We start from the raw sequence: 24,583 nt of genomic DNA, 5'->3' as shown, positions 1-24,583 counted from the left end.
TCCATCAGTTAAAATTGAGAAGTTGCTTTGAAACTATTTCTTACTCATGGTGGCAATTTTTTCAGCTGACATTATAAAAATTTCAGTAACAACACAAAAAGGTTAAACACCTCAAATGTTACAAGCTAAAACAAAAAACTAATTTGGACATGGAGTCCTGGATCATAACTGCTCTTTGCAGTTTATCAATGATACAAAGACCAACCTACGCACCCTTGCCAGCTCTTTCTCGTCCACCTCTGTGTGACGGGGGCGTGAGTGTTTGGGCTCCTCCTTGGTAAAAATAGCCTTGGGTTGCTCATCCTCAGACTCGCTTTCAGAAGGAGGCTCATTGATCCAAGCATCCAGGTCCAGCCTACACACACAAACATGGTTGTTGTATTCCATTATGAAAAACTCAAAAGCAGACACATGCAGCATAAATGCCGAAACGTTTTAGTTACTCTTGCTGCTACACCTCAAAGGTGAGAAACAAAAACACTGCATTTTAAGCAAAAAGATTATAAACTGTAAAAATATGTGATATTGCAGTTTTGTTTTGTTTATCTCATGTGCTGAGCCAACGTACCCTTCGGGAACAGGCACTTTCTTCTGTGCCTTTGGAGCTACAGGATTGAGTTCTCCAGCAAACAACGCGCTGACTTCTTCTGCTACTTCTACATCCTTCTGCTGCAGTTTCTGGATGTATTTAACTAGCTGCAGGATGCAGGACGCCTGAGGAAAAAGGAGAGGAACTGTAGATTGCAGGTATTTATCCGATTTGTATGCAGTAGGTAACCTTGTAATCTGTGAAGCATTAAAGGTCAGGCTCTGTAAGGACTCTGGCTCTTTCAGTCTTCATTTATCTTACCCTCTCCTGCACCTCGAGGTTAGCACTCTGGACAAACAGTGGTAGCCTGTCTATCATCATCTGGCTGGTTTCCTGTGCAGCTGTGCTGTCTGTGTTCCCCTCTTGGTTCTTCAGGATGGTGGCAAACAGCTTGGCTGCATTCTGCACATATACAGCCTGGATGTGACCAGGTAGGGTCGCGACCTTAGGACGCAGCATGGCCTCCAAAGTCTGCACGGGATTCTCCAGGTGTCTAAAACGAGGGGAAGATTTCTGTTATTTCAGGTTTGGTACTCTCAACCCTCAGGAAGGTTCCCAAACAGATACAGCAGTACAGTGTTTGGGTTACACACATTTGTGACTGTGCAAAATAAATACACACAACACACTACATATTATATGACTGCATTAACTCTGTCCTGACTCATCTGCTCTTACAGAGTAAAACGGTATTTGCTCTGTCTCTTCTGTTTGCCAAACCTTTAGCGTCAGGCAGAGAGTTTAAATATACCAACTATACTGACTACTTCTAATGACTTACTCTGAGAATTCCCCACAGATCCAGGCTGCAGCATACAACACTTCACAGATGCCGTTTCTCTGCATGTTGCCTGTCAGCAGGTGGGCGTTGTCCAGCAGGGTAGCCATCTGGGCAACAGCAAAGACCCGGATGGCTTTGACTCGTATGGCCACATCCAGCATCTGAGAGGCAATGAGGTGGCCGTGCCGTGTGCCCTCTAGTCGGGTCAGCTCTACTAGGATACTAATGTACCTGTTGGGCAGACATGGAGAGGGCGTGTATATAACTACAACAAACAGCAAATGTAAAGCAAACTGACACACCTCAGAGTGAAGCACAGGACAGTGCTGCTGGTAAACTAACCATTCAAAGTTGGTGATATACTGGTAGTTGCTCTGACTGCAGATGTCAATGATTTTTGTGAGCAGTTCATCTCTGTAGGTGGTTCCTTCGGCTTTGTCTACATGTATCATCAGCTTCTTTACGATCTCCATCAAGTTCTTCTTGGACACCTGCAAAGAGCAGAACCCACAAGTGACCACAGAGAATTATTACTTTACTAGATCAAACAGCACCATTTGCAGAGTTCTACAGTTGGCAGTAACAGTTTACGGTATCTATTGTACTTGACACTTTAGTGTGTGAGTGCTAGCAAAGCCGTTTTATTATACCGAGCTACAGCAAAGTAGTTACAGCGAAAGTTCTGTTTTTTGTATTGCATTGCACCGTATTCTTTAGAATAGACTGAAACAAGCATAATCCGGATCTAAAAATATTCAACATTAGTTTTCGTGAACACTGAATAAAACAAAAGTCAAAAGTTTGGCTGCATACCATGCCATAGAGCAAGTCCAGAGCTCTCAGACGGATGGACTCATCCTTGTCATCCAGACACTGGAGAATGAGGTCTTTATGAGACTGCACTGATTTGGGGTGGGTCTTCAGGATCTTTGACATCGCCAGCAGGCCCAAATACTTCACTACAGAAATACGCAAAAACACGCTACCTTAGTGTAGTTAAAAAAGGACACACAACAACCCTTGAAATCTCCACACGTTACCAAGTATATTTTGTTCACCTTGCTGTTTGCTGCTACAACTACACGTTTCTTTTCCAAATATTTATTTATAAGTGACTTATGTATGTATGTATGTATGTATGTATGTATGTATGTATGTATGTATGTATGTATGTATGTATATATATGTATATATTGTACTATTCTTAGTTAGCGTATTGTCTGTCTTGTCTTAATGTTGGTTTAAAATGGAGCACTGTAACAAAAAATAATTTCCCCCAGGGATCAATAAAGTATTCTGATTCTGATTCTGATATATGCCATCACTCTTAAACCTGATTAGCTTTACATTACTGTGACTGCAGTAATAATCATATGTATGTAATAACTTTAATACACTATGAACTCTTTCTATGCTCATCTTCACTTCGCTAATCTATAAAAAATATAAATCACACAGCAAAAACAAAAATAAATTAAAACAGGAAATAAACACAAAACACACAAAAAGATGGAAAGGACATACAAACACGCACACGGGACAACACACACTGGGACACAGTCTTGTTTTGCTTTATCCTTTCTCATACCCCTGGCAGCTCATTCCCCCCCCCCCTCTCAGGTTCTGTGATCAATAAAAGGGTGTTATACTGACCTTGGATCAGTGAAGCTGATCACTGCAGTGCTTAGATTAGAGAAGTGACCACTGATGTGGACTTGTGGAAGTTCAGTGATGTGCTGAACAAGAAAAAGCTACACACATTTTTGAAACATATTTCTTTTAACCTATGGTTTTAATTGTGACCGTTTTGGTTGCTAGCATGTTGCCATGGTCGCCCTTATTTTGCATGGAAGAGGCAGAAGAAGATGGTAAAGCACAACTTTTACTTTGAAGGTGAAAATTCTCCATTTTCAGCTGGCATTGCATTTTTGAAGACTCATTTAAGCTCACCAAGTATTTATCAATAACATTTATAATTAATATTAATAACTATTATCATTATTATTATTACTACTACTACTACTACTACTACTACTACTACTACTACTACTATTATTAATGCTGCCAACCCTGACTGGTTGGCAATAATAACCCAATAATGATACATGCCTAAATGTGACTGAACCCTTAGTTACCTGCACTCCATCTAATGGCATCATCACCAAAAAGTATGTGACCTGACTTTTACTCAGTCCTAATTCAACAAGTGTTCTACATGAATTTACTCAGGGCTTTTAAGTGGGCCCTGAGATTAAATACTTTACCAGTTAAGCATCGTCACAAGGGAATCGCTACATATTTACGGCTTTACTCACTGATGTTTTGGAAAGTTTTATACCCAAGTATAACTGTGAAACGAAACAGGGGCACAGCAGTGATCAATGAAAGGATAAAACATTGAACCACAGGTTCACAGTCTACTCTATTAAGGCCATGTCCACACTAATAAGTTTTCCTTTTAAAAAGCATGACTTTATGCCTTTGAGTACTCACTATTACAGTGATTTAGGACTGATATGGGAAACATTTTAGAGTGGATGTAGCCTATGACCAGGAGTCTACAATTTACTTTACACACGCACAGTTATCTACGTTTTAAGATCCAGACAACTCGAATACCCGAATGTAGAAATCTAAGCTCCAAATGGCTGTGTGCAAAGAGAATGTAATAACAACTTATAGTATAACAAATTTAAGCCCCTCTAGAGTGAAGCAAAGAAAATATTTTTAAAAAATTAAAATTGGGTAATTTTTTGTGTCTATTCTGTTGGAAACCGGGTGGATGTGACTTAAGTGCAATGGTATTCCAAGCAGGACGCCCAATTGAGAGTGAAAAGGTAGTAATGTTCGAGTTATCCAGAGTCAGGAGGTCTATGTTATTGTCGTCTAAAAGGGTGGACTGTTCCATAGTCAAAAACACGCAGACAATGAGAAAATGACACACTGCAGGCATTGACAGAGGGCTCACAGTTCTGGTCCGAGTCTTCTATCAGGATTCGCAGTTTCTGCACACAGAGCTGTGGGAGAGACAAAAAACAGAGAGGGAGAGGGACAGATCTGTTATCACCACGGAAAACCTTTCCACACCAGGAGCTTTGTGAGACTTTCTGGCCTGTCTGATGGCTGCTGTGTTTCTACTTAAGCTATGTTGGATCAGACGGCATGCACTGTGATTCAACTGGAGTGGAAAGGGTTAAAAATCTGCAACTAAACACGTGAATATGTTGATGAAAGAGAGGAACTGAGGAGATTACCTGGATACTAGCACTGTGGTTAGGCATCCCCGAGGACAAAGAAATCAACACTGTAATGTAGCACAAGGAAACAATTACATCTGAGAACGATTTTTTATGAGCAAGTTTAAAAAAACCAAAACAAATAAAGATCAGAACACGTGAGGAAAAAGACCTCTGCTAAATCTCAAGGATGTTTAAGCGCCAGTATACAAGTTAAAATTTAACTTGTACAAATTCCACTTATTCATTCAAGCAAAGCTAAGAAAATGTGGTTTTAGCACGTAGGAGGACTGAAAAGAGCAAATACAGATAAGACACTACACTGTATTTTTTGAAGATCAATGTATAAGCTTATTTCTCAACACAGATGCAAAAATATACTGAAACGATGAAATAAACATGGGGCTGGGGCCACTAAGCTAAGTGAGATTTGATGTGACCCACAGAACAGCTGTACTGACCTGCAATCACAGTGTTGACACATTCATACAGCAGAGACATGGCAGAGGTACTGTGAGAGAAAAACATCAGGACGGTGAGAAAGTTTAGAATTATTATTGAGCTGTTTATCAGATTAGACTGTTGTACCGTCTACGGGAAATACAATAAAAGAGAATTTCCTCTCACCTGTGGATTAGATTTGTTAGAGGTTCAATCAATTTCTTCCCCAACCGTGGCTCCAACGGTGTGAGTGCACCAAACTACAAGATACACAGAATTTCTGGATTTTGTTTGTCCACAATCACCTTTCAGAAGCTGGTACACTAAATATATAAAAGTATATATTTAAATCTATTCAGTTACTAACTACTAAAATGTAAATGTAAAGTCTTACCAGCTTTATGATCTTAATGAGAACCCAGTTGTTAGTAGAGGAAGTCATGAGTTTGAAGAAAAGCGGGGCCAATGACAGGTAGTTCTTAGGATTTCTCCTGGCCAGCTCACATATGACATTTACTGCTGCTGACTGGACGCCTAAAAGGAAAGGAATATAACATCAGGAAACAAGTATTGAAAACTACAAAAGCTTAATTTCTTTAAAAGAACATTGAAAAACTATGTAGTCTGTTATTAAAGAAAAAAAATGTAATGTCCAATGACTGCAGTCCAACATACAAAACAAAGCATGTAATAATAAAAGAATGGAATTTGTACTGTCGTCATAACTGGATAAAAAAGTGAGATATTAAATAGAGTAGAGTAGTAAGTATGAAACCATCTAAAACCAGAAGAGAGTCAGCAGTATTGTCTTGCAGTCTTGGAAGTCCTGGCTCAGCACCATACCCAAGCCTTCTTTAATCACATATTCGTTGCTGCTGAATCATTTATGGGGTTCAGTTAGGGGATCTGATGTCTTATATTGTGGACAGTCTTAATTTGTAATGCTTTCTGGAGTATACTTTATTGTAAAAGTTCTGGTGTTGCTAACCATTAGCTGCTTCTCCACCGAGTCTTTCGACCCCTGCAAGTCCAACTGTAGTGTCTTGGACTGCAGCTGGTGACAGTATCGCTTGCTTTGCTCTGCAGCCTTAGACAGCTTAGTGGAGTGACTCACAAAACCACTTCTTCATCTGGTGCAAGCTCTACTTGCAGCTGCTGTCCAGTTTGCAGCAGATAACAATACAAGGACTAACATTCCCAGCTGGAGTCTGTTGGAAGGATGTGAGACTCACAGAAGCGGTAGCTGAACGACGCGGTGAAGTCCACGGGAATAGCTATTGCTGGTACGGAAACATAAGACGAGCAGGCCAACTTTGGCAAATTTACCAAAAAGCAGCAACCTGATAATCTAGAACTCAAAACCAACACAGAAGGGCTAAAAAAGCCAAGGCTCCATCTGCTGTGGTGTACCCTTGTGAATTTAGCTAAAATGATGCTTCAGCAGTGATAACACCTTGGTCGTCCACTAGCAGTCCATGGACAGCCTGTCTGCTTGGAGACAGCGTCTGCTGTGGATGGGGGCACTGCACAACATGTTACAACCAGTATGTGGGCGACTCTTGCTTATTCTGTCAGCCAGCCGCTGAGCAAAGCAAAGTTATGACATACTAAATGATGAAGTGAAACCAAGTGTTACAAACAACGAGAAGTATCCACTGTAGCCACAATCTGTACTTTTCATGCTGTATTTTTGGATCTTTAAATTTTTTTCCCAAGCTCTTTCAATTCCCAGTGAACTCTGCCATCGATCCCTTCCCTGTTCTGGCCCATTTGTCAACCAATCAGCATTTGACCAACACGGAGCGTCATCCATGTCAAGCACAGTCAAGTTGGCCTGAAAACCCCTTTTCGTACGCCGTCCGTAGGGAAATAAATATGCCAGTATTTGACACAACTGCGTTAAATTAATTACACATAAACCTGAAAGAAGCTTTATTGTCTTGTTAAAGTATCCAAAAAAAATGTGCTTCAGTGGTGGTGAGTCAAATTCTAGTGTTTTCTTCAGCAGCCACCAAACAGCTAATCTTGGGTAAAATGTGACATCAAGGTGGCTTAATCCACCATTTATATACACAATCAACAGTTACTAACAACTACACTTAAAAAAATACTTAAAAACAGCACCTTAAAAATAATAACACTGTCCAAATTTTTCTGTACCTTTTGTAATTTTTTCCAAATGAACTTAGGAAAAGCTTGATTGGCTCACGATGTGATTAGTAAAAAAAAGACAGTCATCGCCCAAATCTGAGAGTATGATTTTAACCAAAAAAAATATCATGTGGCGCTCGGTTCATGTACACAGAGGCCCCAAAAGTTCCAGCTGTGTCTATTAAAGCTCAGTGAAAACAAAAGGTTTGTGGACATGGGGCACAAATCAAATGTACTAGAAAAACCAGCAAATGATCTCTCTTTTTCATGAGCGGAAATGAGAAACAAACGTTCCCTAGCAGACTGGATAAATACTGTGTTTTCTGATACCTGGGTCTGGGTCCTCGAGTTTCTCCTTGAGCCTGGGAAAAGCTGGGCGCAGGGACTCGGGATACTTGAGAAACACCTTATACATGATCAACACAGCTTTTTTTCTGATGTAAGGTTTAGTGTGGGACATCTGCAGTAGAAGACAGTAAATACACATTTTTAAAGATGTAAAAAAAAACAAAAAAAACAACAACCCTGGAATGACAGCTTATTTGACTGAAGTAAATGGTAACGAGCAAAAAAAGAAAAAGAGAAAAGAGCAGAAGTCATGTGGGTACACCTCAGGACTTACTCACCAATGTCATGATGTCATTAGCTAAGTCCCGAGCTAAGTCAGGGGTCACAAAACAAGACAGACCAGTGAGGGCAACACCTGTGTCATACTGGTTGGGGCTGCTGAGATCCTGGGAGAAATAGATTAAAAAAATAGGAAGAAAAACAAAAAAGAAAGAAAATATTAGCTGAGGGAAAACTAACAGTAAGGAGATATTTACAGAGTTCACAAAACATGTGCATCGCTGACCTTTCGAATTTGATTGGTTGTCAGCATGATGACGTCTGTGTTCTCATGAAAGCACTGTGAGGCTGCCAGGTAGCCAATCCTCTGTAGGAAAGCAAGCAAGCATAAAGAACATACTGCTATTATATTACATTACTACAAACATTCGTCAGCCTGTTGCAGCACCACAGAGATCCACTTATACAGCTCACTCAGCTGTGACTACATCACTTTGTAAATTCTGGGTGTGCATCTTCCTTTCCATTTGCATTACTCTGTCCTGCACTTCCACGACCAATCCTGACATCCCAGACTTACCTTGTACGTGAACTTTGAGGAACTCATGACTTCAACGATGTTGAAAGCAGCCCAGCTGACGTCATAGCCCAGCATTTGAAGCTGCAACATAGAGGAGACAGACATAGATTGTGACTAAAAGGAAGAGGGTGAGCTCTAAGCTGCTCCGGCGAGGTACAGAGAGAGAATAATTGATTTGGGCTGAAAGCTCTCAAAGTGAATACTGATGCCGGCCACAACAAGACATCTAAATCTAAATGTGTACCTTGACTATAAATAGACAGAGCAATTTCATTTCAACGGGAATTGGACAATGTTCTCAGTAAGTGTCACTTGCTCGACGTTTGGCTGTGAAGTGACTAATCTTAACAAAAACAAGAAACACACACACAGCCTTGAATGTGTTTTTGTAAAAATGCACTACTTTACTTTGCGAAATAGTAGCACTTCCATTTGATCTGATGAAAGTATAAGAGGAAATAAGGCTTTATTTGACTCAGCTTGTTTCTGTTTGGGTAGAAAAGATACTAACCACAGATTTTTGTGTGGTTTTCATCTACAGTGTCACAGCAAGTCGCAATTTTCCATTGTGTGCATGTCAACAAAATATGTCACAATATGCTAGTGGAGCTGATTTAGGACAGATGAAGGATTCATTTGTGAATTAAAATATATGCCAAGTATTCTTGCACTACAACTAAGTAGTTGTTATAAACAGAGTCTCATCTTTTTATTGTGTTTTTTAGTTTTTTCCTTTGTTAATTTTAGGTGTGCTGTAAAGAAACGTACAACAGCATAACTTGCTACTAAGCTACAGCACAACGAAGCCACATGGTGGGCTTATGTTGACAGGTGTATACAATAGCTCGTGTGTGTGTGTGTGTGTGTGTGTGTGTGAGAGAGTAGATTTGACAGACAAAGTCGGTGAATCCGTGGCGGGTGAGAGGTCTTACGTAGGTGAGCTTGCACACAGCATTGGCTTTGACAGCGATGTTGTCCTGCTTGAGCTCCTGTTTGATCTCATCGATGCATGTGGAGATGTACTTGGCCTGGGGGCAGACAAAGGAGAGGGCAAACAACAGACACCAGATCAGATTAGGTGGACTGATATCCGGAGAGGGAGGCTGCGAGCAGGCTGGAAAATTTTGATCTTTCTGCTGTCGCTTTCCAAGACACTAACCAAGAACTGAATGAGTGTTTTTCCCAACTTTAACTGCTTCTTTCTTTCTACCACTAACCTACAAGATTATCACATGTGGCTTGATGTATGTAGGTATTTACAGGGCCAGGTATAAATATATTTTGATAAACAGTTCTGAAAATACATTCATCTCGTGCACAAAGCTCACACTCAAACTTGTGATGAATAGAGAGTTACCATTAATTTGGGACATCACACAGCAAATTAAACCCTTACACTGGAGCTGTTTGCCGTGTGGATTTATCCGTTTTCAAATCTGCTAGATGTTTTCGGTCCACCACCCATACTAATGAACAATGAGGTGTGCTCAGCTCTCTCTTCCACGAAAACATTATCTCAGTTATAATGACCAACAATTAAAAGAAATTAAATTTTTAAAAAAATCCTACTCAACGTAAAAACATTAAGAAATAATAACAGCCACTTTTATATATCATTATTACTACAATTACACAGTTAAAGAGATCTTCAATTGTATTTATTATGTTGTAGGATGCTAGCATCAGTAGCACCATCATCTATATATCTGTTTATCAAAGCATCCATCCATCTATCCACTTATCTTTAAATAAATTAGTTTTTTCCCAGAAAACCATTTCTGGGAAAATGAATAACAATGAAATCTCAACTCTCATAATGACTGCTAAATCACATCAGTTCTCCTAAAATACTGGGAGCACATTTCATTCAACGGTGCAGAACAAACTGAGGTCAATTTTTTTTTAACCATTATAGAAAGGACCAACCTTGCTAAACAAACACATACACATATAGCTCTGTAGTGTGTGAGAGTGTGCTGGTCATGTGTGTGCAGTCATGAGACAGCACAGTGACAGGAGGTGGTGTTAGAGGGGGGGGGGGGGACACTACGCTCTGCTACTCCCGCTCCTGGAGAAATTGTAGCGATCAAGAGTGAAGGCCTGAACACACCATCAGCAAACAGACATACGCATATACAGAGTGCTTCTCCATCACAATCTTCTTCAGTTATCCATCCAGAACCAATTTAAATAACTGAAATAGTTGACATAAGGCCAACACAGACAACCTTCCTGCCAGTAACACATACTGGGGTGGAGATATATTTGAAGGCGTGCACGCTCCAAGAAACGAATGACTGGGCTTAGATGAAACTAACTAGTGCTATATTCTTTTTAAAATCTGATCACTATCACAAAGGCGAGTAAAATTCATACTTCCAATCCTCACACCTTAATTCAATACAGATGCTGTTCCAAAGACGTGGGAGAGACAGTGAATGAATGAACTATGCAGAAACTTTGCACAAACTCTGCACACATGTGTAAAACAAACAGAGAAACTGTGGGATATTCGGCACACACTTCAGAGTACACACAGAGGCGTATTAATATTTTAGCAGACTGCCCACTGTTGACTGGGTAACCACCACCTTATCTAGGCTGCCTGGGTTGGGTTTCCACTGGTGAACAGCTCAGACTATACAGCGAAGCAAGAGATCAAACGCTAACGTCCTGGAACGACAAAACTGACCCACATGCTTGTTTTTCCATTTCCAAAAACTCAAATATAGACACAGACAGCATTTGTGTCTTAATACAAGTAATATAATGTAAAAGTAAAGCATCTATAAAGCCGGTTTAGTGCTTCTAGCTGAACAATACTGAGAAGAAATCAAATCTCAAAGTAGTCTTGAGGTCAGACGTGCCACCTTGACATTTGGCATCTTCCCTACAGCAACGATGTAGGTGCGCGCACACAGCAGTACAGCTTGAAGCAATCAGGGATCGTGCTTCACAGTAAAAGCTACTTTGAACTGCTCCATTGTTCAAAAGGGTTTGCTGTGCATGTTTGATTTGGCAGATTTTAGGTGAATAGTTCACCTAATAACGGAGCCAAAGTCAATGTAGTTTTTAAGGAAGTTAAACAAAACCCCCAAACATATATAGTGTGTAACAAACATGATATGGTATATATGGTATGGTATGATATACTGTATTCTGGCCAGAATGTATATGGTATGTTAGAGTTATAGATAAAATAGGGATATGATGTGCTTATTGTTTGTTTATGAATTTTACAAACTAGTTAAAAAGTTAAGAAAAGATCTGGCTGCTGGACCCAGGATGGCAGCCTCCCCATGCACTGGTGGAAACTTGGACAGACTGACATTCATAAATATGCTGCAGACAGTCCTGAGAGTATTGTAAACAACAGAATTGGAGCATTTTGCTCGACAAACTGTGTGATGACTATTTCCGAATTACTCCAAGCATCTTGTCTGAGACGGGCCAATATCAGTATCTGGCTCTACTTCATACCCACCCTGCCTTACTACCTGACATAGCATTTCACAGCATCAATATGTTTAGATGCAGCCAACGCAGAGCTTATAGGAGAGATAGGATGATGTGACAGATGTTAACAGATGGCTAACCCCCACACACACCCTCTGACTGCCCCTTCAAAGCAAGATGCTTTGATGAGCCTGTCATCACCCACAGCTCTGTGGCAGGGATGAGGAGCCGTTTCACGGCACATGTTGGATGACTCATTTCGAGATTATATAAAGGCTCAGATTTAATCTGCGAATCCAGAATAGTTACAACTAGAATTTTTAAGCTAACCCTCGAAACATTAGGCCTCTCTTCACCAACTCATCACAGCATTCATTCAGAGGCCAAGTGGCTGCAAAGTCAACTCAAATAAGTGACTGCATATACTTCTCACCAAACGGGCCTGACAGTAAAAAGCCTTTAGCTCACAATATAAATGACAAGAGCCTAAATATCTGCATATCTGGTGTGCTCTCGGTGAGTAATCTACTGGTAAACTTTAATGATCTAGCGAGATGCTTCCTCTAACTGCCTGTTAGCTAGACTAGCTAGCTGTCAGTAACGTTGGCAGCATTTTTCTATTAAAACCCGAGAAGTTGTGTTTCTACCGACTCAGTAACAGGTCGCAACCAATAACATGTTAGTAAGCAAAGGACAGTTTACCACCCAGCCAGCAAGGCAGCGGCGTTAGCCGCTGACGATAACGCTAGCTTTCCAGCCTACCTAACGTTAACTTACCCAGCGCTAGCCCGCTGGTCAGCGATAACGGTAACGGCACAGTGTGTGTGCTGGACTTATAAAAACGTTAATGAACGTAAAGCGTAAAACACCCCGGTGTCACGGTTTGCTCGTTTTACCTCATCTTCCTTGTGATTCCTGATGCCACGTACTAAATCCTGGAGATTTTTATCGAACATCCGATCGATGCTCCCTTTGACAATCTTCAAAGCCATGACTGTCTGCGACTTTGTACCGCTTCTGTCCTGCGGGGCCGAGCGCCTTGCAGAGATCTAGGGGGTGCCGACCGACGCGCTACACCGTGTCTCATCCACCCGGGTGCCGTGATGTGCTGCGGGGTCCGCTGCTGTTTACTGAGCCCGGGCAGATGAAGTTGAGGCCAGACGGGGCCGTCCTGTGCTGTGCAGAGACGCTGGCAGTGGATCGGTGTAGGAAATGGCTGACAAAATGGCGTCTAAAGTCAGCTGACTTGGAGCATTATGCGAGATTCTCATGTGGGAATCAGTTGAGTTAAAGGGCTCGTCCTCCCCACCCACCCCGTCCTCCCCACTTAGCGTCTGTTGTGAGCCAGAAGGTTTATTCTCTTAATCCTAAAAAAGTTAAACAACTCCACTGATATTTTAACCACTTATCAGAACACAGTCAGTGTAGCATGTGAGAATAATGACTCACTAACGACTGTCAATGTGGCAGGTCAAAACACCAAAAAATGTAGTAGAACCAAAACCATGCTGATATTTTTATTCAAGTCTAGTGATAGAAATACTTTACCAATTTACATAGCACTAAAAACACCGGCTGTATGCACATGACAGAAAAAAAAACATGTCAAAAAAAAGGCTGCAGCTACATGAGATCTCATTAGCTTTTAAGGGCAGTTTTTGTTTTTAATGTGTGCGTTATTCCATTTATTAAGCAGACACTAGGGGAGAGGAGAGTACAAGGTGTTTAACTCCACATAGATTATTATTTTTAGACAAAACTGTATCTATCTGAAAACGAGGCTATAAAAACAGTAGGTGGACCTCAACCAGAAAACAGTTTTAAGTGACTCTTTACATTTCAGACTGGATTCACTGGGTCAAGACCAGAGAATTAAAAAAAATACTTAACATAAAAGACAAGTAGCATTTTACCCCTCCCACTATGGCAAACACACAGATAGGAGGCCTTTGTGATGTTTTGCAGGCTTTATAAAAAAAAAGAAAAAGAAAGAAGCCAACAGATGTAAGAGCTACACACACACATACACACAAAAAAGCATAACTCATTTCTTCCCATTTTCTTCATCAGATTCAGTTTCATCTCATATTACCCCGCTCTATATAGAAGAGCTAAAAATGTAATCATTTGACATACACACAGTATGAAAGACCAAAGTTCAGATTTTAGAAAGAAGAAAGCAGCCAGGAGCTGGCGGGAGTTTGGAGTGAGGATCCAGGACGGCCAGAGTGTCGTAGAAAAGAAAAAGTACATCTCGGAAACCAACGAGTGTTGCGTGGTGCCGTTATCTAGCTCACTAATAAGCATGTCGTTTCTGATGTGATGAACAAATGGACTAAAAATGGGCCTTTTCTGGTTTGGTATGGTTAGAGTACAAAAATGTCTAAAACATGAACAATGAAGTAACAGATAAGGTAGGAAATGCTGGGTGTGTGTTGCAATGTTGTTGGGCCAGCAGCACTGCGTCATGTTAAACAGAGGCCACCATCTTTTAGCACTTGGTCCACTGCAGTGGTCGGTGAGGGATGCTTTCAGCTCTCGGCGGCAGGTTGTTCCGTCTCCGCAGAGATCGAGTTGTCCTCTTCTTCGTACGTGTGCGTTTGCTGTTCGGCCGAGCTGTCCGGGCTTCGCCTGAAGAGGATCGCAGAGTCGTAACAATACACGTAAAACAAGATAATGTTTATTTAGTAAATATCATGCATCCAACAATGCAGGCGCCTCTTTAGGAGTTTTCCTACACTTAACCTGACGGCACCATAAGACCTCTTACCGAAGGTGTCTTTAAATACTTTGTGTAGCGTGCTTTTCAAAAACCTTTCATACAATTTAATTTATTTTATATAGCAGACACATAGTGAACGAGTGAGTAGGTTTCATGTGTGTCCAACCAAATGTATTGAGTTTTATTGTTAGACGTTGCCTGACACATGTTTATGGTAAATGGCCTGTATTTATATAGCGCTTTACTAGTCCCTAAGGACCCCAAAGCGCTTTACATATCCAGTCATCCACCCATTCACACACACGTTCACACACTGGTGATGGCAAGCTACATTGTAGCCACAGCCACCCTGGGGCGCACTGACAGAGGCGAGGCTGCCGGACACTGGCGCCACCGGGCCCTCTGACCACCACCAGTAGGCAACGGGTGAAGTGTCTTGCCCAAGGACACAACGACCGAGACTGTCCAAGCTGGGGCTCGAACCGGCAACCTTCCGATTACAAGGCGAACTCCCAACTCTTGAGCCACGATGTTTATCTTCCCTTATTTGTCTTTCTAGGCTCTGATTATTCTGACATATTCTTATTTATTTATAAACTGTTTGTCCTGTATGAGATATAGTTCTGATTGGATATTATTCCCATTGGTTGTGGTCCTGTGACCAATCACAGGCAATTTAAGATGGTACCCCCCTCCCTATGTTTAATTGTCTAACGAAGAGCAGGCATGCTTGAAAACATCATACATGACATCATCCGATTATAGCAAAAATGTGTCTCGTTTGCTAATGTGACCCAAGCTCGCATCCTGTCACAGGTGGGTTTACGTGTGACGCTCACCTGTTTGGACTTGAAGCCGTATCAACGTTGTTCTCGTCTTGTATGGGTGACTTTGGCTTTTCCTCTCCCTCTGTGTCATTTTTTTTCTGCTCTGATTCCCCATTCACAGGTGTGGAGTCTGCTCACGGCAAAATCAGATTTAAATAAGCGAGCAGACAAATCCAAAGAAAGTGCACTAGAAAACAGTAGAATCCAGATTTTAGTAAATCCAAAACGAGTGCTTTTACCTGTGTTTTCTGTCTCTTTCTCCTCATCATTCTCTGGCTCCTTGTTCTCAGTTTTAGGTTTGGCTGCCACCTCCGCCTTGCCCACAAAACGCAGTTTTAACTTGTTGTAGACGTCGCTAGCTTTTTCCATGACTGCAGTGCTGGCTTTATACCGCCGGATCTAAAATGAACACAAACATGTCAAATAAGTCCGGTAACATTTTTTATATGAATTTGTTCAAATAAAAAACACGTAGATTGCTAAACATACGCTTGCTGAACATTTTATTAGGTACATCTGTTCAACTGCTCATTAAAGCAAATATCTAAATCAGCCAATCGCATGGTAGCAACTCGGCGCATTTAGGCATGCAGACACGGTCAAGATGACCTGCTGAAGTTCAAACTGAGCATCAGAAGAAGGCACTTAAGTGACTTTAGTTTTTTTAATTGTTACTGTATGGAGGGCATCTACTAGCGGCAAGATTTAGGAAAATCAGTACAAGTATTCCAACAAAAATAGTAAACCTTTTGAAAGCAGTTGACTCTCAGTCTGGTAGATGTCCAAAGTCTCAATAAACATGACCATTAAACCCTGATGAGGCTTTAATGGTCTAACAAAAACTAACAAAGACTAAACATAAGGATATTTTCTCTGTTTTCCAAATTCTCAATAATTTCAGTTTTAATCTTTCCAAAAATCCAGTTTTTATTTTTAACTACAATGTTTTTCCCCATATACAGTTTCTCCATATTTAGTACAGTTTTAGTTAACTATAGTAACTTTGGGTACTGAATGAATTTGCCTAAGTATTTCAGAAACTGCTGATCCTACACATCTATCTCTATGGTTTACAGAGAAAACACACAATATGGCTGCTGAACATGCTGTACCCATCTTCTGAGTTCACAGTCATCAAAAGTCACCACATTTCAATCCATTTGAGCACATCTGCTGAGGATTTGCATTACAGATGTGCAGCAACTGTGTGATGCCATCGTGTGCTGCACCTTCAAGTTCAAGTTCAAATTTTATTCGCCACATGCAGGTTGCCCTGCAGTGAAATGAACCCGACCTTGTCATATCCATAGCAACAACTTCACCAATTTCCACTTGAGCTGTGACTTAACCAATTAACCTATTAACCAATACCAACCTGTTATACGTCAGCTGGTTTACCCGTGAAGGTGTGATTGGTTCATTTGAAAACATTTTTCCCTTTTTTCTGTTTCCTGTACTTTATTTAAACACAAATTTGTTTCTATGTTATTATGACCCTGATGAAAGCCACAAGCCGAAACACGCTGGTCAGTTAATAAAGTTGTTCCTCTTTACCTTTAAGTGTTGCTGGAGTTCCTGCCTTGTTGTATCTATGCCATGTAGAAGTAAGGCGGTTTAGAAAGCAGAAGAGTATCCAGCACTGTCATAGCAAATTGTAACTAACAAAGTTGCCAATGAGTCTCCCAAAAAAGACTCCTGCCTTTCCTTTTATTATTTCCCTGTCATGTACATACTTTTACAGAGATGGATACACATGAACAATTGATCAAACTTCAAACAATTGATGTCAGCGTGTGTGTAAGTAATCCCTACGAGCCAAAGCTTCACACTGCTTAAAGTTAGCCAATCAAATATTTAAAAACTGGCTTAAAGGCAGAGGAACCAAAATGCCCTGTTTTGGACAGACTGCATCAAAGCCCAGTGTCAAATAAATAAGTATTATTGTGAACGGTGACTTATGCAAAGTTACTCTACAAGTGTTTAAGAATAAAAACACAAGGGCAAAACAGTTACTGCTCAACCAACCTTGTGTTGCGTTTTGACTACTTGAGTAAATTTTAGCACAGGTTTTCCAGCTTAAACACCAAAAGGAGCTGTGGACCTAGAAAGAACAGTGGAGCAATACAAAACAAATTCACCTTTTTTAGTGTGGCAATAACTTCAGCGTTCTTATGTAGGATCTGGCTGGTGACAGGAACAGCCTCGAGCTCTTCCAGTGCTTGTAGACATCGCTCTATGTCCTGAAAACCACACAAACCAAATTTTCACGCCAGAATAAAAAGAAACCCAAAACATTTATGTGACCATATTAATCATCGTCTTAAGCGTTACGTACTGGGTTGTCCACTTTAAGTGCAAACTTTATATCTGTATGAAGCTTCTGTAGCCTTTCTCCAGGTGACGGCTCTGCAAATAAACACACAAAGTACTAAATTATATCTTTATCCGTTCTTGATAATGAAAACTGAACTTGTCTCTCTCTCTTATATAAATGACACTGCATGTTTTCAGCCAACAGCGTGAGTCACTGACCCTTTTTCTTCTCCACCTTCTTCTCCGGCAGCTTCTCTGGTTTGCGTTTCAGCTTTTCAGGCTTGGACCTAAGACAGAGAGGAAACTCTGTGATCCGTGTACATTAATGTTTGATCACCACCTCCTGATGAGCTGTGCATGCAGTAGTCTGTTCCCCATTGAGCACTCACCTCGCTCTGGACCTCTCCTCTGACCGTCTGGCTTTCTTCTCTCTCAGCTCTCTCTCTTTTCGTTCTTTCCTCTCCTTTTCTTTCTTTATTTTTGCTTTCTTCTGGTTGTCTAGCTTCTTGGGTGGCTTCTTTACCTTTTGATGGGAAAGTATCACGTATAATCCCATTTCTTTAACAAAAGCAAAAACATTACTCTATGTTAACAGACGTACCTCAGCTGGTGGCGGAGAATCAGAGTCTGAGGGCGCAGGGATAGGTGGTGGGGGGGGTTTCTTGGACTTCTTCAACGGGTGATCGTCTATACCTTCATCTGAGCTACTGCTGCTGTCACTGTCACTCTCTTTTTTAGCCTTATCTTTGTCTTTTTTCTTCTTCTCCTCCTCCTCTTTCTCTCGCTCACGTAGCCGGCGGAGCTCTTCAGCTTCCTCCTTTTTTCGCCGCTCCTCCAGCTCTCTTCTGCGTTCTTCATCTCGTTTCTTCCATTCACTGATGCGGTCGGGTTCACTATCACTGCGAGAGGTGGGAGGGCAAGGCAACCTTAATTATGCCAAGCTAATGTATGGAGTAGAATTTCTCTTACTGTATTAACCTGTGGTGCATAAATCGTTAAGAAGGAATCCTGGGAGCAGCCTGACCTTTCGCTGTCGGAGGACGATGAAGGCGCTCGTTTTGCCGGCGCAGGTTTGGGTTTACGTGCTCGAGGCTTTGGCGCCGGCTTCTCTGTGAATCAGAAAGACACGAGCACAGACTTTGAAAAACTCTGCACTAACTCACGAGCAAAGAATTGCTTCTAAACATCCTTCTAAACATCTATCTGCATCGCTACGATTGTAGATGAAACTGTAGTAAATAAAAGAGCAAAACTAAACTCGCACCTTTCTTGCGAGCCTGTGGGCCCTTCCGCGGGGGAGGATCTGATTCCGATTCAGACTTTGAGCCAGACTGGGATTCTGAACCAGACAGAGCCGGTCGAGGCTTCTCGTCCTCCGAGTCGCTGTCTGCTACTTTCTTCTCCGATGCCGATCCAGAGTCTGAATCAGAGTTGGACGAAGCCTTCTGCAAGGTCACAGAGAAAAAGTAACGAAAGCTGGAAACGCAAAGAGAAGACACCGAGTTTTGTGACAGGTAATTCTTTCTGTGACGGGGCCTTCTGGTTCACCTTTTTCTTCCCTCTGCCTCCTGCTTTCTTCACACCTCGTCCACCAGATTTCTTCTCTGGAGTAAAATCCTGTTGAAGAAAAACAAACATCAAATGATTTGCAGCTGAGACGTTATAAGAGAGACACGAAAGAAATACACAACAGCGGTTTGTCTCCTCCCTGCCCTGAAAAGGCCAATGAAAAGCCATATTGGAAAATGGGAAGAAAATTGGGAAATTAATTGATATAAAGCTGTAATTTACTGCACCTTGCACCTAAAAAAAAAGCTTTAAAACCTTACTTTGAGGCAAAACCCACCAAACTCTGACTGGTCGTTCTGTATGTGCATTTTTTATGCCACCATGACCAAAGAAATTAATTTCATCCATCCATTTGCTTCCGCTTATCCTTTCAAGGGTCGCGGGGGGCGCTGGAGCCTATCCCAGCTGTCATAGGGCGAGAGGCGGGGTACACCCTGGACAGGTCGCCAGTCCGTCGCAGGGCCAACACACAGGGACAGACAACCATTCACACTCACATTCACACCTAGTGGCAATTTGGATTATCCAATTAACCTATCCCCACAAGCTGCATGTCTTTGGATGGTGGGAGGAAGCCGGAGTACCCGGAGGGAACCCACGCAAACACGGGGAGAACATGCAAACTCCACACAGAAAGACCCCGGCCTGATGGTGGAATTGAACTCAGGACCTTCTTGCTGTGCAGCAACAGTGCTAACCGGCTTCCTCCCACCATCCAAAGACCCGTGAATGCACCGTGAATTCATTTCATTTCATTTGTAAATAGCGACTACAGAGGTGCTACCAAGTTGGCAGCTGGGTGGTGAGACTTGTGTCAGGAAGGGCATCCAACATAAATAAATCTACCAAATCAAACACGCGGCTATAGCAACCCATTTGCGAATGAGAGGCAACCAAAAGTGGCTTTGAGCATCAGACTCCTCCACAATCACGCGCGTACGCACTAGGGCTGCCACAAACGATTATTTTGATAGTCGACTAGTCACCGATTATTTATGCGATTAGTCGACTAATCAGATCATCATCCACTGGACGTAAAACTACAGCTTATTGCACCAGCAGCATCTGCTCTTATATAACTATCATTAGCTTACAGCTTTAAGTGTTTAAGGTGCTAACTAAAAATAAAGACAAGATGATAGTTTATTCAATTTTAATGAAATTTGCAGATTGTTTCGGTGAAGTTTAATGAACTCCTTGCTATCTAAAATATAACAGGACAACGGAGTATATTCTCCAGCATCTCACACTTTTGATAATCAGCTGTCTGCTTGACGTTTATTCAGCTGTGTAAAAACTATAACTTTAATCTCAGACAAACCGATTTACTCAGGAACAAATAAAATACAAAAAAAAAAAAAGCCAAACAACAACATTTTTAATTTATCTAAGTGACTCATATATATTTAACCTGAGTAGCGAAAGACGGCGGTGGGTTAGAAAACAATTTGCCGGGAGTCCGGTGTTCTCACCGCGCTAGTGACCTAGCCCCCGGCTAGCTATCAAGCTAGTGGGTAACAGACGTCTCTGAAAACGTCGGAGCGCTTTTGAAAATATGTGGTGTCCTGATAAACTGAGCCGATATTTGAGGTTTACACAGCTACATTCTCGCCTGAAAATACGTTAAACGTTTATTTTCTGACCCAGAAAGAATAATAAGAGTAATATTAAAACTAACTAGCTGCCGCCATTGTTGGAAACTAAGCTGGGCCGCGCTATGATTTCTGGGACACAGCTTCTTCTTCTTCGGGGTTTAACGGCAGCTGGCATCCTTGTACATGCAGTGCTGCCATCTTCTGTTTCAGTCCGTTATTACACTCTTAAATCCTGCTACTTATTCCTGCGTCTTTTGGGATCTTACAAAGCTTCAAACGACGCGTCGACTATTAAATCAGTCGTCGACGATTTTGATAGTCGACGTAATCGTGACTAGTCGACAAATCGTGGCAGCCCTAGTACGCACATGTTATTACCTGATCACTGTTTTTCCCAGAGTCAGACTCCGAAGGTGTGGGTTCTGATTCAGAAGGAGATCCACTCTCTTCTTCATCTCGGTCGCTCGATGAGCCTCGTGCCTTTTTTGGAGGAGGAGGCCGCTGAAACAAAAAAAAAAAAAAAAGTACTTGTGAGAAAACAGAAAATTTGAACAGTTATAGGTCACTTGAGATATAAAAATAATCTCACTGCTCAAATATTCAAGTCATGCAGACAAATCCCTTAATTTCTGGCTCATTTAGCTTTCGTCACTGCTGCGACAACATCGGCTATAAAAAAAAAAAGCCACCAGAAAATGTGTGCTCTTCTTTCAACTCTTCAAATTCTCGGTAACTATTCATGAATGACAAATTGTTACAGTAACTTGGCTGCTGCTGATGGTAGTTGGTCACGTATGGTGCCAGAAAAACCTTCTTTGTGGCCCAAACTGTGACCAAGGAAACCATTTATTTTAATCAAGCTCAACATCAAAAACAACAGGAGTGAATCTTAAATCAAATCACTGGACGAGTTGTAATGACACACATCCACTAACAATATAATCCTCGTATAATTACCTTAGGAGCCTGTGGCTTTCGCTTCATTCCTCCTCCTCCTCCTCCTCCGCCCCCTCCTCCTCCTCCGCCCCCCCTTCCTCTGTCTTCACTCCCAGAATCTGAATCAACCTCACTTCCTGTGTGTGCTTTCCGAGGAACCGGGGCGTCCTCCTCATCGTCCTCCTCGTCGCTTCCTCCTCCTGCATTTTCAGCCTCGCTGTCAGATGAGCTAGCTGGCTGCAGACAAAACACAATAAAATATAATAATGAAAAATATCTGAACAGGGCGACAAAAAGGGGAGAAGCAGCAAAGATACTGGTGAAGAACAGTAGCTGCTTTGGTGAAGGTCACACAGGCCACAGTCTCTCCAAGTCTGAACAAGGAATTTTTCATGAGAAGGAAAAGTAGATTCATTTGAATCAAACCAGTCGCTACCAAGTACATCCTGCAGATCCTAAATCTATGCTCACAAAAATCACCCAAATGAGGGTTATGAAAAAACAAATGCGCTTCCAGTATCTTTTACATTTCATGCTGAATTATGCCTGCTTCAGGATTTTGGGAAGATGACAGAGACTTACTACAGGTGGGGCGCTGTAGGAGGCATGTGGATTGTTCTGGATCTCCCATAAGCCTTCATTGAATCCCTTCCTTTTGTTGGGTTTCCCATATCGTTCTCTGTACTTTTCATAGGCAAAAAGGTCCTTTGGTGCGAGGAATGCTCTTTGAAAACAGAGAAAATAAAGAAAACGTGAAGCAAACTGACGGGAAACAATCTGATGTCCCAGGCTTTCAGTAATGAACAGGATGTTTATACTTGTGTTTAGGAAGGCTGGTGTTCGACTCCAGACTTTGAAGCAGATCACTGTGCCACCTAGTGACAGATTAAAATACTGCAGGTGCCATCTTGTCAAACAGATGGTGTGTCTCACCAGTTCAAATATGTCAACACATCTTGTGGAAACATACTGCGCACTAAGACTGACTCAAATTAACAGTAGTTTCACATCAAAGTAGTTATATGTGCCAACGTCACTCTACCAAAGGGGATTTTTTTTAAAAAAACAGGTGAGCCAGAGCCTAAATTCAAAACTGGAACTACCAAATTTAACCAGAAAAAGTAAACATGGCTGATGAATTTCAGCCAATGTGCAAGTTTACAACACCTGCATCCACCCAAGATTAAACAGTTCTGCAAATACACTTAACTCTAGTCTCTGTGTACTTACGTTTCATGTGTCCCAAAGAAGAAAATGGGGATTTTATTAGGAGGTGGTTTCACTGCTCCATCAGCCACATCTTCAATCTGTTTAAAAAAAATAATCGTAATTTTTAAAAGCATGATTTTCAATGAAGAGAGCAAACAGATGATATGTCACACATTCACTTGCAGACACAGGACTGAACACACAACTGTGGCTCGAAAAGTTGTTTCTGCTCATCAGAATCCCCGTAAATGTGCCACTTCAACGGTCAGCCCCTTGGCCATTTGTGCAATTAGCAGTTAAAACAACAACAAACGCAACCTGATAGTCGTTTTATCCATTTTAATGCGCAGGGAAATATGCTCTACAATATCAGCAAGTTTTTAAAAAGGGGAGGGGGAAAAAATCCACAATTTTTTTTTTAAACGTCATCTCCATAAAAACAACGTTAGCTGGGGTGGTGAACGTCTCCGTGTAGGTTAGGCCACGAGCATCTCATGCAAATTTTGCCGCTCATACGCTGACAGTGGGCCTGTGCACACCTGCAGCCTGTCAGCCCTGCAGAAGTAAGCCTACGCTTTCTGTTTGTCTGTATCCATAAACGTAGTGGAGAACATCTACAGAGAACCTTCTACAGCGTCCCGTGCAGAGCAGCCCACCCCCTCCTCCGCCTCTCAGACTGCTGCTGCTGTTAACGTTGCTTGCTTGCTTACCCTGGCTGGCCAATGGGGGTATCCCTTCATCTTAGCAAAGACGAGGTCTCCGGGCTGGAAGTTGTGTGGCATTGTTCTTCTCTTCTGCACAGCCTGGGTTTAAAAAGGTTTAAGATACGCAGTCTTTCTGTGTCTCTCTCGGTTTGATGTTTTCAGGTCGACACGAAACCTGGAAACGGTGGTGTTAGCTACCAAGCTAACAGTATACTAACGTTACCGCGAGAAGCTGCGTGAAGCCAGACGCTACGTACTAACCGTTTCCGCTCCAGGGTGCCAAGTTAGCCTTCAAAAGAAAGACTTTAAAAAACGACTCAATTAAAGAGTAAATTATCTTTTCCTTCATATAAACATTTTTTGGTCGCGATTAAACAAATTTTAGTTTTCCACCAACAAAAAAATCACGAAAATATTGTTTTTAAGAGTGTAGCTTAAATTTACACAAACTAAATACATATATGCAAAATTATACAGTTCAGTTCCACATGTTTACATACTATAGACATATACTTATGACTATGTTATTTGCATATTTCATGGTCTGTAAACGTGCAATATCCTTGAATACATACATGCATTTACATACATATGTGGGGAAGTATGTATCGCTCCATTTTCTTCTGCTTATCCAATCTCCCAGCTGTCATAGGAAGTAAGGCATGGTACATCCTGGACAGATAGACACAGAAAACTATTTACGCACACATTCAGTGTTCAGTTTAGATGCACCTCTTTGGACTGTCGAGCAAAGCCAGTGTACCAGGATAGAACATGCAAACTCAACACAGGAAAGCCCCGGATGTGTGAAATGATTTGAACTTGGGAACTTTCTGCTGTGAGATTATAGTACTAAACACTGCATCACTATTTAAACCTGTGGATATGTGTATGCGTATACATGTCA

The 24,583-nt window shown here is 41.5% G+C and overlaps 2 protein-coding genes across 6 annotated transcripts in view; both read right to left on the bottom strand.

The window, feature by feature from the left end:
- ap3d1 (adaptor related protein complex 3 subunit delta 1) overlaps positions 1-13,044 on the bottom strand; it is a 28,518-nt gene extending 15,474 nt beyond the window's left edge. For 4 of the 5 annotated variants that reach the window (XM_080877945.1, XM_080877946.1, XM_080877948.1 and 1 more), the window contains exons 1-17: positions 12,698-13,044; positions 9,278-9,373; positions 8,346-8,426; positions 8,052-8,132; positions 7,825-7,932; positions 7,529-7,658; positions 5,442-5,581; positions 5,234-5,307; positions 5,068-5,117; positions 4,625-4,674; positions 4,339-4,387; positions 2,184-2,329; positions 1,713-1,861; positions 1,371-1,601; positions 851-1,082; positions 569-714; positions 214-355 (exon numbers count right to left, since the gene is read on the bottom strand). In XM_080877945.1, the coding sequence (XP_080734071.1) occupies positions 214-355; positions 569-714; positions 851-1,082; positions 1,371-1,601; positions 1,713-1,861; positions 2,184-2,329; positions 4,339-4,387; positions 4,625-4,674; positions 5,068-5,117; positions 5,234-5,307; positions 5,442-5,581; positions 7,529-7,658; positions 7,825-7,932; positions 8,052-8,132; positions 8,346-8,426; positions 9,278-9,373; positions 12,698-12,793 (2,001 nt within the window). In that variant the 5' untranslated portion in view covers positions 12,794-13,044. The remainder of the gene's footprint in view (positions 1-213; positions 356-568; positions 715-850; positions 1,083-1,370; positions 1,602-1,712; positions 1,862-2,183; positions 2,330-4,338; positions 4,388-4,624; positions 4,675-5,067; positions 5,118-5,233; positions 5,308-5,441; positions 5,582-7,528; positions 7,659-7,824; positions 7,933-8,051; positions 8,133-8,345; positions 8,427-9,277; positions 9,374-12,697) is intronic. The other variant, XM_080877949.1, reaches the window with a different exon arrangement.
- Positions 13,045-13,304: 260 nt separating this feature from the next.
- hdgfl2 (HDGF like 2) lies at positions 13,305-23,918 on the bottom strand. Its single transcript, XM_080878453.1, has 16 exons — positions 23,683-23,918; positions 22,994-23,070; positions 22,346-22,487; positions 21,785-22,000; positions 21,206-21,328; positions 19,212-19,280; positions 18,928-19,108; positions 18,688-18,772; positions 18,265-18,562; positions 18,053-18,186; positions 17,883-17,950; positions 17,686-17,756; positions 17,489-17,590; positions 15,590-15,749; positions 15,363-15,480; positions 13,305-14,432 (listed from the first exon to the last, which is right to left on the bottom strand). The coding sequence occupies exons 1-16, from the start codon at positions 23,752-23,754 to the stop codon at positions 14,333-14,335; spliced, it is 2,016 nt and encodes a 671-aa protein (XP_080734579.1). The 5' UTR covers positions 23,755-23,918; the 3' UTR covers positions 13,305-14,332.
- Positions 23,919-24,583: the final 665 nt, after the last annotated feature.

Source organism: Rhamphochromis sp. 'chilingali' (assembly GCF_963969265.1).
Source record: "Rhamphochromis sp. 'chilingali' genome assembly, chromosome: 3".
Classification (NCBI taxonomy): domain Eukaryota; kingdom Metazoa; phylum Chordata; class Actinopteri; order Cichliformes; family Cichlidae; genus Rhamphochromis; species Rhamphochromis sp. 'chilingali'.
This window is presented reverse-complemented; position numbering and strand designations above follow the sequence as displayed.

What these genes read in the sequence shown, in the direction of transcription:
- hdgfl2 (XM_080878453.1), bottom strand. Translation starts at nt 23,754, where the DNA reads ATGCCACACAACTTCCAGCCCGGAGACCTCGTCTTTGCTAAGATGAAG. An exon ending in TTCTTTGGGACACATGAAAC is followed by an intron (nt 22,488 to 22,993) that starts GTAAGTACACAG and finishes CTGTTTTCAAAG; the next exon opens with AGCATTCCTCGCACCAAAGG. An exon ending in GAAGGTGGAGAAGAAAAAGG is followed by an intron (nt 17,757 to 17,882) that starts GTCAGTGACTCA and finishes GTTTATTTGCAG; the next exon opens with AGCCGTCACCTGGAGAAAGG.